Here is a 15,527-nt window from a genome sequence, read left to right as displayed (position 1 = left end):
GAAATAAATACAGTTTCTGACAGCAGAAATTGTTATTGCAGAGATAGCAATCTCAAAGAGGATACTGAGAGGCTGGCAAACAGGCAAAGTAAACAGGACCAGCATTAATGGAATGCAGAGTGTAACATAACAGAAAACACTACATAGATGGTTTAGCATAAAGAGGTGTAACTTTGAAAGCATTGACAAAAAGGCTAAACTCAATGTAAGAGGGGAAAAAAGCTAGAGAAAGTGTAATATGGCCCTAGCATCCTGCCAGAACAAAAATATAAGAAATTTTGTTTTCTACAAACAAGAAGAGAGCAATATGGCAAGAGATAATTCAGTAACAGTAATTAATAATAACCACAGTGCAAAATAACTGGCGTGCATTAGTTGCAGGAATGAAGAAAAGCTGCATCTCTAAGCTGCTGCAAGTAAGCAACAGCAGACTATGTATAAATTCAGAGAAAAAAAATCAAGGATATCCCCAAGTAATAAGCTTGTCCACCTGGTAGGACAGAAGAGTCATTTGAAGTAACACACTATAACTAAAGAGCTTTGAAGGAAAGATAGAGGTTTAGCATAGCTATATTCACATTCTGATACAAAAAAAACCAACCCATCCTTGTTATCTTAAAGAGTAAAGAAAGTTTTATCCTGCTGGTTTCTCTGAAGAAGGAAGCATATACTGTAACATACGACACTTTACACCTATTTAAAGCCAAACAAGAAAGGAGAAAATTAAGTCTTACTTGTTTTTTTTCACTTTCATATTTCTGAAGTTTCTTTTTCATGAGTTCTTCTGTTTCATCTGCTTTAGCATCTTGCTTTCTTAAAGCCTTTAGAGGGGAAAAATATATTGTAAATTTCATTATATGAGTTACAGAAGTCTTCTCTTTAAGTCTGTTAAAATGAAAGAATCTGCTGGTATATTTAAGAAAGAAGATCTAGACAAATGCTTTCTATGTCTAATATTTTCACATGGAGCTAATGTATATTGTTGTGAAAAAATAAATATAAGTCCTTGCATATACAAACACACCCATGCACAGAACAGGGCCAAGTACAGTAAAAACTAGCACTGACATCCTTCCGATGTATAGAGCTCCAGACGCTCAAGGCTGACCCCAAACACTTTGAGCTGAAGGTCTAAGAGGCTCAGGAGATCCCCTGCAGATAAGCTGTGAAAATATCAGATGAAAAGAATATATTCTCTAATATAAAATATGCATGACATGAAAAACAACGCACTGTAGTAAGGAAAACACTACCATAAGGTTGTGTTGGAAGCCAAAAAAAGGAAGAAGTTATTTTTATCTGAATCTGAATAGATGCTTAGAATCACAGTATTAAGACAGGATAAACTGAAACTTACCCAATCAAAAGTCACTGTCATTGACATGCCCTGCTTTTCGATGGGGACTTTTCCTGTCCCCTGCTCAAACTGAAGTATCTAAAAACTCTTACGTACATTTTCTAAAGCATCTTACAAAAATAAAATTGCTTTGAATATCGACCTCAAAATCTTTTCCCTCTGCAAACCAACACTATTTGCAGAACATAGCCAGTCACTGGCAAAGGAATGCATTAGACATCACAGACATTAATGACACATACAATTTGCAACATACATGACCCAAATTTGGATATCTCGAGCCATAACAATGTCATTGGCTCATCTTAAATACCACTTAGAAACATCAGCTGAGACATCACTAGCTATACTAATAGAATTTGCTCAGTATTGGAGTAACTGTGTTAATAAATCTTCTTTGCTGTGCAATATGACCAAGTGGTTTTCACACTAGCCACAAATTAAAGACCTCAGCATCCACTTTTTATTTTCACCCAATATCATGAAGCATAAGTACATCTATTCTTTCCACCATTACTTGCTAAAAAATACGACAGAACAACAGAAACACAGTCTGTCCAGAAAGAAATGTCATTTTCCCAGTCTGTTCTGCCTGAGCAGCATTTTTACTTTAGATTTTAAAGGAATATCTCCTTAAATATCCCGGAAATCTGCCACTATAATGCAATTTCATTCAAGTTTTGAACATTTTCTCTTCACTGTATACTGGGGAATGATTTTACTGTATGAAAATAGAAGGTAAGATATTAATCAACCTCAGTGAAGCCAGGCTTCAAGCTTCAGCTTTAGAAGTTCTGCTTTTAAAAGTAGCTTTGTAGAGAAAATAAGTGGGTTTATGTACTTATCTCAGTCTTATAGCCTCACTTCAGAAAACATAAGAGTTTCAGTATAGTTTGGACTTCTTTCCTGCTTGAACAGTTTACAATAAAACTGACATTGTGGAAGATATTTATCATAACTATGCCGCTGAAAACATTATGCTACATAAAGAATTACACTTTTAATCTTAGTGATTCATAACCAGATACCGTAAGACTGTAACATATTTAAGACATTTCTCTGAGCATGCAGTAGAGATTCAAATCTATCATGCCAGTCAGCTATAAAACCAAACACTGCATGCAGAATTGACACACTCCCATTTTACTCAAAAAGACTCTAGAGAGAACTCCCAAAAAGCTGTATGGACAAAAATCAAAGATGGTCATTCTTTCACAGTTAATGTCATTATTGCAAGAGTTGTTTTGGTTTTTTTTTTTAAAATCACTAGAAGTACCAGTTCAGAACAGTCTGCTAGGTAGATATGATGTGTACTAGCTGCAAATGAGCTTTATTTGCACTAGCAAAATTAGAAGCTCTGTTACATACAGTCAACTGTATGCCAATCTTATTTTTGGCACCAAATTAATAATTAATATAGGACCAAAAATGCTAGGGGTTATGTGCAGAATTGCTAGACATGTCAGCACCTTAAAGAAAATATTAAAGCTGGGCTGGAATTAGAGATACTAGAAAAATTTCAGATTTCCCTACTGAAGGTAAGAAGTATGTTTCTGCATCAGTAGTACATCCTAATTCCCAGAAGAAATCACAGAAATGAATATGTCATTTCAGTTTATCAGGATCACCAAATGACATTTAGGCTATTAAATAGCAATAACTTCAAATAAAAAGTCTTTCCTATCACCGATACTACAAATATGTTGTTCAGTTTTATGTTCTGTATATTATAAAAATAGTCCATAACCACTTCATTTTTAAGAAAGAAAAAACAGTTCATACATGTATCAGAGTTAAAATATCACAAAAAGAATGTGATGTTACAATAAATTAAACATACTACACATGCACTGCTTCAACTACAAAACATGCATTTTTCCAGTAGGTGCTAGGTACACAATTAGTTAACTAATCAAAATGTCATTAAGAAATGGAAAGATCTGGTTATCCACAGCCAAACATCAGCCATTACTGACGATCCAGAAACGGCACAGGTAAAGGTTAATTCTATGTTTTCCCTCACTCTTGTACTCCTTTTTAAATAATTCTCTCCACTGGTTTGTCCCACTCTTGTTTTTTTCTCCACTAAAGGTTTCTCTTTCTAAGGTTTCTCTCGGGAAAGGAAGGGCTAAAGAAAAAGGGAAAAAACCAACAACAACAAAAAAAAAACATGTAAAGATCCACCAAATTCTTTGATTTCATTTGTCTCCAAAGAAGGGGTTGGGGGAGTCAAACAGTTAAAAATAGGAACTAGGAAGGGGATGCTGAGGACAAGAGTTCCAACACATGCTCCTCCCTGATGGCTCCTAAGCAGCAGGCAGACACTGTCCAGGAGAGCTCTGCCTGGCAATGCTGAAGTACCAAGGAAAAGGAACAGACCTACAGGTGTAAGGACTCCCCCCACCAAGATCCTCCTCTTTAAAGCATTAATGTCCAGGTTGCCCAAGAGGCTGACAAGGAGGTTGATGAGGCCTTGGAGGGGGCAGGTACAGAGGCAGCCACAAGAGAACTTCCATGTAAAGAGGTCTTCACAGTATGGTTTCAGGATGGACCAGCTAGATGTTACACTGCCTACCTAGGTGGTCAGAAACAGGATCTTGTCCCTGACAGTCTAGATGAACTTTTGATTTGAACCAGTAGAGCAATTCTTATAGGTCTTTTTAAAGAGTTCACTAGCGTAAGACAGTATGAGAAAAATTAATGTACCTGATATACCCCAGCTTAACATACCTCATCCATATCGAGCCCCAAAACTTCCAATAGATTAAATAATTTAGTCCCTGCTAGACAGATATTTTTTCTTATACACAGGAAAAACTATGTGGAGGCCTCTGTAACAACAGTTCTCAATCTTTCCAACTTATGAAAATCTTCCAAGAGCGAGTCATAACTTTTACTGCAATTTAAGCCTACTAACTTTTCTTAGGGTTTGGGTTTTGGGGTTTGTTTGAGCTTTGTTCAGGTTTTTTTGTTGGTTTTTGTTGTTGTTGTTTTGGTTTGTTTTTTTTTTTTATAATAAAACCAGATTATTTGAAAGTAAATGTACAGACCACAAACTGAAATTTGCTCTTTCAAAGTGAGACTGATCTCACTTATATTCACACTAGCAGAAATACAGAAGCAGACCAGTCTCATGCTATATTTTAAAATAAGGTAAAAATGTACATCCTAACCTGAATGAGAATTTTTTCCTTAACTTGCTACATTAGAAGCTAGCACGGGTTCATGTACGCTACCTAGACATATCAGCCAGGCATTTAAAGACAGACTGCCTAGATATTTCAGTGACAGATATGTATGAGACTTGCTCATGTTTCAAGACAGAGTCAGATTCAAACTACAATCAAAACAGAAACCATTAGCCACAGGTGGCACAGCACAGAGCCAAGGAGCAAGCATCAACAATGCATTAAAACATTCAGATGGCTCAGAGCATAGATGAAGTTTATGTTTGTCTGAAAAGATCAGAGAAAGACATAAAAAAGAGAATTTTCAATAACACTTTTGACCGTCAGTCTACTCCTCTCTGTTGAAAGTCCACCAGTCTCTTGCACTTTACAGTATGTGCAGTGGGAGGCAAACAGAATCTAAATTATTACAAGTTATTAGCTTAATACATAACTATAGTCTTAAGTTAACTGCCTTACCACAGTCAGTAGGTTCACAATGTTCTATAAAGATGATTCCATTCACCTAAAGAATACAAAGCATGAACACACGGACTCATTTCACCAAAATCCAGGAAGCCATGCACAGAAATTAGTAAAGCCATCCAGGACATCCAATGCATATAAAAGCTGTTTAAAGCCCAGTTTTAAGAATGATACTTGATCTTGTTTTAGAAAATGGATGCAGAAATGCAAACAAAGAGTACAAGGTGATAGTGTCTTCATGTTCAAAATAAAGCACTGAAGAATCTCAAAATAGTTCTAGTTTACACAACAAATATATTTTGTTAAAGCAACCCATATATATGTGTTAGTAGCAGCAGCAAGAGGAGCATATTTGTTCTCCTTTCTAATCAGAAACATGTTTGTATCAGGAATACAGGTTTATTATTTGCATGAATTTCTGTTTTCTAATAGCAATTTTTTAATTTTTAGTAATTGCGGTTTAAACAGTGTTTAAATACATCAATACACACTACGTTAAAAGATACATAAAATTGTAGAGAAAAATTTATCCATCTACACACAGAACATACAGAATACAGATTCAAAATAATAATAATGCAAATGTAGATATTAAAGATGCAAAATCGTGTAAGTCAAGCTCTTTTTATGGTCAGTATACAACTAGTTATCATCTTCGTTAATAATCAGTCTATGATTATAACAACAGTGCAACGCAAATAAAAAGTTCGCACATCATACGAAAGAGACGAAGACAAGATAGACAAGAGAAAACTAAAACAAATGTATCATTGTGTTGAGTTAGACTCTGAAAATATATAATTTAATAATTGAGATTTAGGAAGATGATTCTCTGTAAGATGGTAAATTACTGACAAGTAGTGGTCACTTATAGGCACTGCACTCTCCTTAAAAACAATAACTACTGACACTTAAGCCTCATAAGATTTCTTAATTAAAGCAACTACTGATAAAATCCAAAAGACAAATTTGATTTTGTTTAGTTTGAAATGTATAACAGGCAAACTAATTAAAAATTGTCTCATTAAATAGCCACAAATGGTTTAAATAGAATTTCTTTGTAAGTCATTCAGGCTGTATTAAATGACAGGATTTCAGAACTCAGTCCAAACCCTACCCTCCCTTCCAGTAATGTTACTTGGGAAGCATCTTGGAGAAATAAAAGAGGGCAGAAAAAGACTAACAGAATATTACACCCACACAATGATCACCACAAGACTGAGGCCACTGACAGAGCTGAGTCCATCTAACTCAACTCAAATTACAAAGGACAAGAAACAGAATAACAAAGTAAAAAGCTCTTAAAAATTATGTAGAAACATGCTTCATCCAAACAACAACTGCAGCAAAATATTTAGTTATTTACTTTATTCTCAGTAGGGTATGCAAAAGTACACAAAGCAATTCAAGTACATTCTAACATATAGCCATTTAAGCTACAGAGATACACACGATGGCCTAGGAACATTTACATGTTATAAAGTCTACTTCTTGATACATTACTCAGTACATAGGGTCCACACGCACTTCAAGCTCTCAGATGGAAAGCTTTCTCTCCTAATCAGTGTCTGCAAGGAGGCACACCTACTCTTCGCTTTCCTCCAACGTGTTCTATTTGCACAAAGGGAGGACCGTGTCCTTGTAGTCTTTAATCCCAGCGTTATTAAAAGAAAGGGGCAACAGAAGATGATGGGCAACAGAAGACAAGGGGCATCTGGACAAATGGCTTCATTCAAAATTAGTCTTCAAAGAAATTCAGGTTAGTGATAAGCAACATTCTGTTCTTAAGGGACCACCAATACACACATTTATATGAATGAACCCAGGCGCTCCACTCCAAATGGAGTGGGGACCAAAAAATTCCAAGACTGTCACTATCGAGGTTAGTATTGTTATTGCAGACAAGTGTAATTAAAGAAAACTAGAAAAATGAAATGTAAATTGTCATCTTCAAGCATTCCTGCAGAGAAATAGCACAGATATTTATCAGAATTTACTGGCTCAGGTTTACCTCTAAATGTGTTTGTACTTCATCAGTGGAGGACATCTCATCTACTGGAAAGCAGCTTGGCTGCTGCTTCTGATACTCTGATGCTTCAGACCAAATACAAGCCACCACAAGAGGAACAGCTGATTAAAAAGCCAAACTGCAGAAAAAGGCAACTAGCCTCTCCCTGGGTTGACTGTATTCATTAAGAGTATTTTCACCTACAATGTCCCCTAAGAATCTTTGAGTGAGTACACACTCATATGCATGTCCTGAATGAAGAGATCCACCTTTTTCAGTAGCTGGTCCTCAGCATCATTTTGTATGTCCCATGAGAAATCAGAGAAGCGCACTGATCAAACTCTTGCAGACTTGAGAATAGCATCTGCTGAGTATCAAATAGAATAGAGAGAACAGAATAGAGAATAGCATAGCTGAGTATCAAAGCAGCGTGAAAGAATATATTTCACAACAAGGAAGAAAAGCAGCAGTGTCATGTTAAGAAGTTGCTGTTCTCAATGTACAATGTAGTCACACTTCAATTGTGAGGCAGTCAAGAAATAAGTAAGCCTCCACACTGGACTCTCTGAAAAATCTCTGTTCTTGAAAATTCTCACACCTGTCAAGCAATCTTTGTGGCAAATGCTACCCCCAAGTGATGGGTGATCAGTAAGAAAAAAGTTAAATGACATCAGATATTTTATACAAAATACAATTACTCTTATCAGGAGTTTTATTATTTTCTTTATTTAAAAAAAATAATTACCTTGTGGACTTTGCTGAAATTGCCTATTTAAAATATAGGATATTAAAGAAATAATTTTAAATGGTGTAAACTATTTAGTTTTTCTAATGACTGTGCTCAGAGACCTTTAAAGCCAAACTTAATTTTGTCTACAGTACAGAAAAAGAAAAAAATACCTTAGCAAAATACATCAAGTAATTAAATTGATGCAAATAATGAACAAATCAACAAGCAGCCAACTACTACTCAGCTTGAAAATACATTGTTGAAATAACAGCCTTTCAAAACTATTCATATTCATAAATTTTAAATACTTCATAGTCATAAATTACATTATTCATTGTATTTAGTTTGCCATACTGAATCTATTCATCTGTAACATAACATATAAAGAAAAAAATTTGAAAAACCAAAAACCAGAAGCTCAAAATTCAAATCTGCTACACCCAATTCTCATACAGTTGTGGTGTTGTCATTTTTTCCTGCTTGCTTTCAATTTGGGATTAAATTAGCTCTAAACTTTTTGCCTCCTTAAATATTCTCAGATTCCTATTTCTTCTGTAGTTTATATACCATAACAAAGTAATTTTCTTCACAAAGCTTTCCCACACAGCAACCTCTCAAAACAACAGAACACAGTGAGACAGCATGTACAAGATGCAGACTACTTTGCTCTCAAAAACAAGTATTTTTCAAAAGGTGGGGTGCAAGGCAGTCCAATTCACCAATGTGAGAGCTAAAAGAGCTAAGCCAACTGTTCAAGAGATGTTGAACCACTCCTGATAAATATAAACACTCTCCAGAATGAGACCATTTTCTACCTAGAGAAGGACAAATGAGTATGAATGTTCAGTGGGAAAGGACGATAGGATAGCTGGATGGAAGCTTGTAATAAGGGTCCGAGATCTAAAATGACCTTAGCAATATTGGAGTCTAAAGACATCTGGCACGTAGGAAGTGGCAACTCTGTCACAAAGATGTTCTCCATGCTGTTAAGACAGCTATGAGAGAAGTAGCAGCAGCAAGAGGACATACTGTTTGTTGAAAGTCTGCGTTTCAAGGGCAATACTGTTTCCACATTCCTCTGTCAAAGAAAGATTGTCTGATACCTATTGAAGGAAGCTTCCACAACAACAGTATGATCCAAGAAATCTAGAGTCACGTCTGAGATCAGCCATTTAGAAGGACAATTTAGAGATATGAACCCCTGCTTCAAAGAGTGAAGATAATCACCAAGAACGTGATTCTCCTCCAAGTAGCAGCAGCTATGAACGTATGGCATGAGGAATAAGCCTGTTCCAGTCAGGATTGGCTCTGAATCTTGACTTGGGCAAATTTCGAATAGTAAAAGTTTATCAAGCAAACTAGTAGGTGTTGAGCTTTCCTGTAAACTGCAAATGAGGACTACATATGGAAGTTTTGAACAGTGGTGCCAAAAGAAAAAAAAAAAAATATTTTAAACAGAAAGGGGCTTCTCGGAAAAAATAATTTACAAAAGTGTGCATGGAACAAAATAGAATTTGCAGGAGAAAGGGTTAAAATATCTACATCTACAGTCGTACAGCTTCTGGAAACAGAAAGTCAGGGATGTACTTAGTATTTCATATTTATTGTGCATTAAATTCAAATGATGAGCTACCTGGAAAAAATGGCATCCAGCTTGAGGGCTCATGATCACATAGCAAATCATATGAAAGTCTTTGAAATACATTCAAATTCATTCCCTTGAATTCAAGTTTTTCTTTGAAGGAAACTATGGCAGTGTCAATGCATCTTTACAGATACAAGTCATTATCCTTTAAAACGATAAAAGAGACTGTTCCAAACTGCAAATAATACTATCAAATTACACCAGTTCATTTCACTAAGCACTCCTCTACCAGACTGAAGGCACAACCAAAGAATCTAGAAATGGATGTAGGCATGTTAAAGAGCAACGAAAACTGTAATAAAGCACTCCACTTCTTTTCACCCACTAGGACATCAACAGAGGGGGAAAATGAAACAGTAACCCTCTCTTAAGTACTAGCAGAAGGACTACAAGCATTTTGATAAACATTACTTTTTATCTATATCAAAAGACCATCTTATCTTCTTAAATATGACTCTTTGAAGAGCCTCTAGCCTTACATGAAATATAAGGCATCAATCTAAATTAAGGTTTCTCAATATCACTGCAGAGTATAAAACAATTGCCTTCCAAAAAGCATATATGCTGTTGCTAATATTAAAAGTGAAAAACAAGGAATTGCACATTTCTTCTCAACTGTAGTAGTCTACTGCACAGTTAGAGATAACATTGCAAATCACATCTTAAGGGAAGTGAAATAAATAATTACACTATGTTAAGACACAGATTTTCTAAATAGCAGTAAAATCAGAAACAGAGAGATACATTTTTCATACTCTTCCTAAAACAAGCAGAAGAAAAAGCTACTAGCTGACTGCAATTTTAATTCATAATATAAAGATTTGTATTTGTCTCCTAAACTATTTTGTATTCATCAGATACTGTTGAATGAAACTGTTTGAAAAGCAATGAAAAGCTCTCTGGCCATTACACTGCATTTGATTGCCTATTGAAATAAATTAAAAATAAACTTCTCACTGCAAGCAAAGATTACATTTTAGAAAACAAAACGTTTTCACCGAGATAACCCAGCTAACAATTTGCTTTTGTTTGTCTGGGGTTTGAGGGAGGGCGTAGGGGGTGGGTTCTCTTAAAGAGTCTTTCTGCCGGTTACCAGAAAGGTCTAAACATAGACAAGACAGAATCGTGAAGAACAGAGGCTGTACTTGTTATCATCTGGTCATCAAAACAAGCACAGCTGGACTGATACAGTTACAAGAATGGGCCAAAGATATAAGCACTTCTGCCAGTTTGACAGGTACAGGCTCACAATTGTAGCATATTCCTAACTTAATCCTGAATACACACAAAGTTTTCGTTTCCATACCTCTTGTAATTGAAGAGACATATGTCCTAGTTGGTCCTGACGCCTTTCTACAAGCTGTCTTTCAGCACGCATTTCTTGTTCTATCTCCTGAAGTCTTCTCTCTACCCGTTCTGATACCTTCAAAAGGAAAAAAAAAAAACCACCGTGCAGAAAATTAGTGCATCTTTTACTACATACTAAGATAATAATGGTAAAAAAAAAAAAAGATAGAGTATGGGGCAGAAAGAACAGAGAACACAAGTTTTATTTTATGAAATAAGATTTAGAATGGTATAGAAAATAACTAGAGTTATAGCAACAAGTACCACGGCAGTACTCAAGCAGGGAGCTGACCTACTATCTCTTGCTAGCAATATCCTCCTTTAGGTAAATGAACATTTTTCTCTACAGTGGTGGTTCTAGTCAAGTGCTAAATATCTCAGTATCAAGCTTGATGCTGCCTAATGTGAAGCTGCAACACAAAAATCTTGGCCTCTCTATCACATGCCTGATTAACCTCTGGAGAGTCATTTTTTTCACATCTCCAGTCTGTAAAGCAGACCAATGTTTGCCTCTTTCATACTGTGAAATCTGTCAGTAAAAAGTAGTAAACAAGAGCTAAGTCCACGAGAATGACTGTAATAGCACAAAACAATTACATCACTTTAAGACCTTTTCCCAATATTTTGTGAATCCATATACAAACTAATACAAATAACACTAGTTATTTGTTAAAGCAATTTGGATTATAAACACAGTAATTCAGCCTTAAACTACAATACCTGAACCATTTTATTTTTGCATTTCAAGCTGCTAGCAGATAGCACCCTCTCGTGGGCAGCAAATTAAATGTATATTGTTGAAGATTAGCAAAGAAAATATTTATATAATTTCCTCCCTACCTTAAAACTAATTATCTTAAACAATTACTAGAAAGCAATATATCTATTACCAAATGGGATTTAGATAAAAAGAGAAAGACTTAAAACACCATTCAACTACTAGCGTCTGATGTATATTGAGGGGAACAAGTTCTCATCTGTACTTTTACTATTAAGCACACTTCTACTAGCACTAGGCATATTTTAATGAACTAAAATTTTAACACAAGCAAGACAATTGTTTAACAATAGAAACATAATCAAGATTATATTTATGTTCTGGGCTTCATGAGTACATCAGGTTTAAAGAATGAAACAATCTTTCTTTACAACAGAATACATCAGTTTCAAAACATTTCTTGTTTGCACAGCCAGATGAATAGTCAGCTTACAATACGAAATTTTGTATTTTCTGTTAAAACCATCAGGAGATGCTAAAAAACGTACTGCGCCAAACCACAATCTTTCACGTAAATTACAAAAGCTCTGCAGTCATAAGCCAGAATAATTACTTTCTAAAAACTAATGTATAAAAGATAAAGACCACATCACAACGTTTGTATCTGTTTTGACAACTACTATTTAGTGTTACTTGTAACAATTCACAAAATACTACAGTTAACAAAAACAATACTATGTAGTAGGTTCAAAAAAAAAAAAAACAACACTTTGTCATTAAACTTGTTATATCTTTTCTGAAAACTGGGAAATACCTATCATACTTTTCTCCAGATTATATCTAAAGGACACAAATGAAACAAAGTTATGTGCTTACATTTTTAAAAAATCTTGGCTACATGTTTCTGAAGGCAGAAGCTTTCTCAGCTCTCTCAAACATCTTTTTCAAGTGAAGTTAAGCAAGAGAACACTACAGCTATTAAGAAAGAAAATGTCTAATTTAGTCTTGACAAAAGATCCAAAAGTAAGATCACCCCCAAAGACAACACTGAAAAGGAGAAGTCAGTAATTTTCTCGCTGATGCGGGTCTAGTTCACTGCACGCACAGCAGATGACATGATGCGAGGCAGTACTAAGCAAGCTTCAGATTCCTGCAAAGTTCAGATTTCGTTGAAAAGTATCAATAATACAGAATAAGACAGTAACTTTTTACTAACTACAAGATATCAAGTGGTTTGCCTTGCCTCTGATTTCTTTCAACTCTCTCCAGAACACAATTGTTACCTTATTTGCAACAAGGTTCTGAAAAAGATGCATTCATTATATTTGTTAGGTGCACAGAAGGTTCACTTATAGATATAATCCTCTTAAAAAAAAGACAAAATGAAACAAACCAACAAATATTTTGATTCTACTTATAACTCATTGGAAAAAAAAAAGAATTATGTTCCCTGTTTTTGTAGCCTCTGACCTTCCTCAGTTTGTCACAGAGCCTATGGCACACGAAAATAGGAATTTAAAAAAAAAAAAAAAAAAAATTAGAAGCAGTTAAGTGTTAACTCATTAATTAGCATATGCAGAAGAAACTAAAACTCACTTCTCTTCCTTTATCCAAAATGACCCTGACTCAGGACAACATTTCTACCATAAGAGTATGAATCTTGTCCTCTGGATCTTATCAAAAACCTTAGCGTAGACAAGCGATTCACTGAAGAACAGTACAAAGAATATGGAGGTTCTGCATAACGATATGAAATACTAGCACTAAATTATTGCATTCACAACATACTAGAAAGTGATTTCAAGGATGCATTTTTAGCAACACAGACTACCTGAATGATAATCATGACATTAAGAGCTGTGTCTCCGCATAAGGCTTTCAGGTAGCAGCAAAATCTATGAAAATAGATTAGGCTATCAAAATTTTCCCCCACCATCAATTAAACACAAAGAATAGAATGTCCTGTTTAAAACCAGGGTGACATTTAAGTCACGCAGCTGAACATAATCTTGTGGAAGATGCTGGATGCTTGGTCTACAACAAGCAACATCCTACTTCTTGAATTTCTCTCCTGTTTTTCAGCTTTCCACTGTTATTTCTAGTGCACAAGTCCTTCTGAATGAAATCTATTTCAACAGATTTTTGTCTTCTTTCTTATTATGACCTATTTTATCATCAATGCAGACTTGAAACAGAAGCATTAAAACTAGAAAAATAGCAAAATCCTTTCACAGATGTCACTTTAAATATTGTTAAACTTTTCCCTCATGGCAAATGATAGCATGCGATACGCATTTTACCAGTCACCTGTGCAGTGTCAAAAATCCCAGTATCAGATCTTCTGAAGGACAGTTCCTTATCTGACAGTAATCCTGGCTCTCTGAGACAGCATAACCACATAAACTCCATGTCAGAGTCATTTCACTCGACATTGCTGTCTTTTTCCACAGAGACAGCCTACACTAACCTTCTAAGGGCACCATCTCAATCAAGCATCTATTTAATTGGAACAAATCTGTGCTTCTATGCAGTTGCTTTTTATCCATAAAGATCAGCTGTCTTGTGGTATTTGGGATGTGCTTCTATACCAGGAGATTGCAACAAAATATCCAAGAGGGCTACCTTATATAACCATAAAGGTAAGTAACCATTCTCTCAATTGTTCATATCTCCGTACGAACATTGATTGAGCAAACATCCAAACTCTAAAGAAAAAACGTATCTCACAAAACGTATAGATAAGATAGGAGATTTTGCTATAGAGCGAGCTGTAGAACCTTCAGTCTTTATATAAAAACCACACGTAGATTCTGAAGTACAAGGCCATGGAGAGTGCTTGATTTGAAACAGGCATCCAACTACCCCTGCGTCACCATCTCAGATGTCCTTTGGTTTTTACACTGGGGTGGAAAAGGCTCTCTTTAAAGGTAAAATCCAAGTGCATTGATTGTGTTTTGCAGCCGTTAAAGAAGTATTCAAATTCAGCATCAAAAAGACTAAGAATCATAACCTCTAATAAAAATAAATTCCTAACTAATGACTCAGAATAACTGTAGTGACTAGATGTTCATCACCGTGCATCTTTTTACAGGCAATTTTCCAACACTATGGAATACACTGAATAGTATAACTGTAAGAATTTAGATATATGTCCCTACAGAAAAGACAACTTAAGGAAACTGAACTGAAAATAATGTTTTACCATGAACTCATCCTGTCAAATTAGCAAGATTTCAAGTTGACAATATATCACCAAGAATCATACAGTAGAATACAAATACAAGGGCGGCAACGTTGGAGATGATAAACCAACACTCTGAAGGAAATCAATAAGAGACACTAAGGACAAAAGTTCCTGCATAACACTGCATAAGGAAGTTGTGAGGAAAAAAGTGTTTCCTCCTACTCAACTCACTTGCATCAATAAGAAATAAATTCTGAATTAAATAATCTCATATCAAGAATTCCTAAACACAGACAGGTAAGGATTTAAAAAAATCTACAGTAACAGACCACGGTTTCTACATGCACTCTAACCTCATGCTTTGCTATGCTCACCTTTGGAGTTATTTTTATTCTTAATATCCATGCTAAATTCCCTCTTCGGAATTTACCTCATCTCACCCATTCTGCCAGTCTCACCAGTGTAAGAGTAGATCATTAGGCTTTGAACAAGGGCAAAGGATCCGCACCCAGTATCAGAGAACATAGGCAAAAAAGTAGTGCAGAAAGTTGCTACTGCTAGGCTTTTTCAGTGGTGTGGAATTGTCTGGATACAATGAGTGATTAAGCATGTCAGAATTCTTCAGCCTGAAGAAAAAGGAAATACTCTGAAAAGCCTGTGAAGAAACTGAACAACCTCCCCCAACGAAAATCAAAGTTGAAAAAGCAATTAGATTTCAAAAAAAAAAAAAAAAACCAACAAACAACCCTACACCAACAATAGAAAAAAGACAACCACAAAAAAAACAAAACAAACACATCAACTAAAACATACTAAACACACACACACACAAAACAGCTGAAAAAAACAAATCACATAAGTGGCAGCTCCTCTTACAATCTGTAA

General features: G+C 35.4%; 1 protein-coding gene across 1 annotated transcript in view; it reads right to left on the bottom strand.

Annotated features, from left to right (window-relative positions):
- Window positions 1–15,527, bottom strand: part of CEP128 (centrosomal protein 128) — a 121,183-nt gene that overhangs the window by 89,897 nt on the left and 15,759 nt on the right. The window contains exons 8-9 of the mRNA XM_086749563.1: window positions 10,700–10,816; window positions 735–821 (exon numbers count right to left, since the gene is read on the bottom strand). Of these exons, the coding sequence (XP_086605689.1) occupies window positions 735–821; window positions 10,700–10,816 (204 nt within the window). The remainder of the gene's footprint in view (window positions 1–734; window positions 822–10,699; window positions 10,817–15,527) is intronic.

Source organism: Chlamydotis macqueenii, chromosome 5 (genome assembly GCF_036417535.1).
Source record: "Chlamydotis macqueenii isolate bChlMac1 chromosome 5, bChlMac1.mat, whole genome shotgun sequence".
Taxonomy (NCBI): Eukaryota; Metazoa; Chordata; class Aves; order Otidiformes; family Otididae; genus Chlamydotis; species Chlamydotis macqueenii.
Note: the sequence above shows the minus strand (reverse complement) of the source record. Positions and strands in the feature narration are given on the sequence as shown.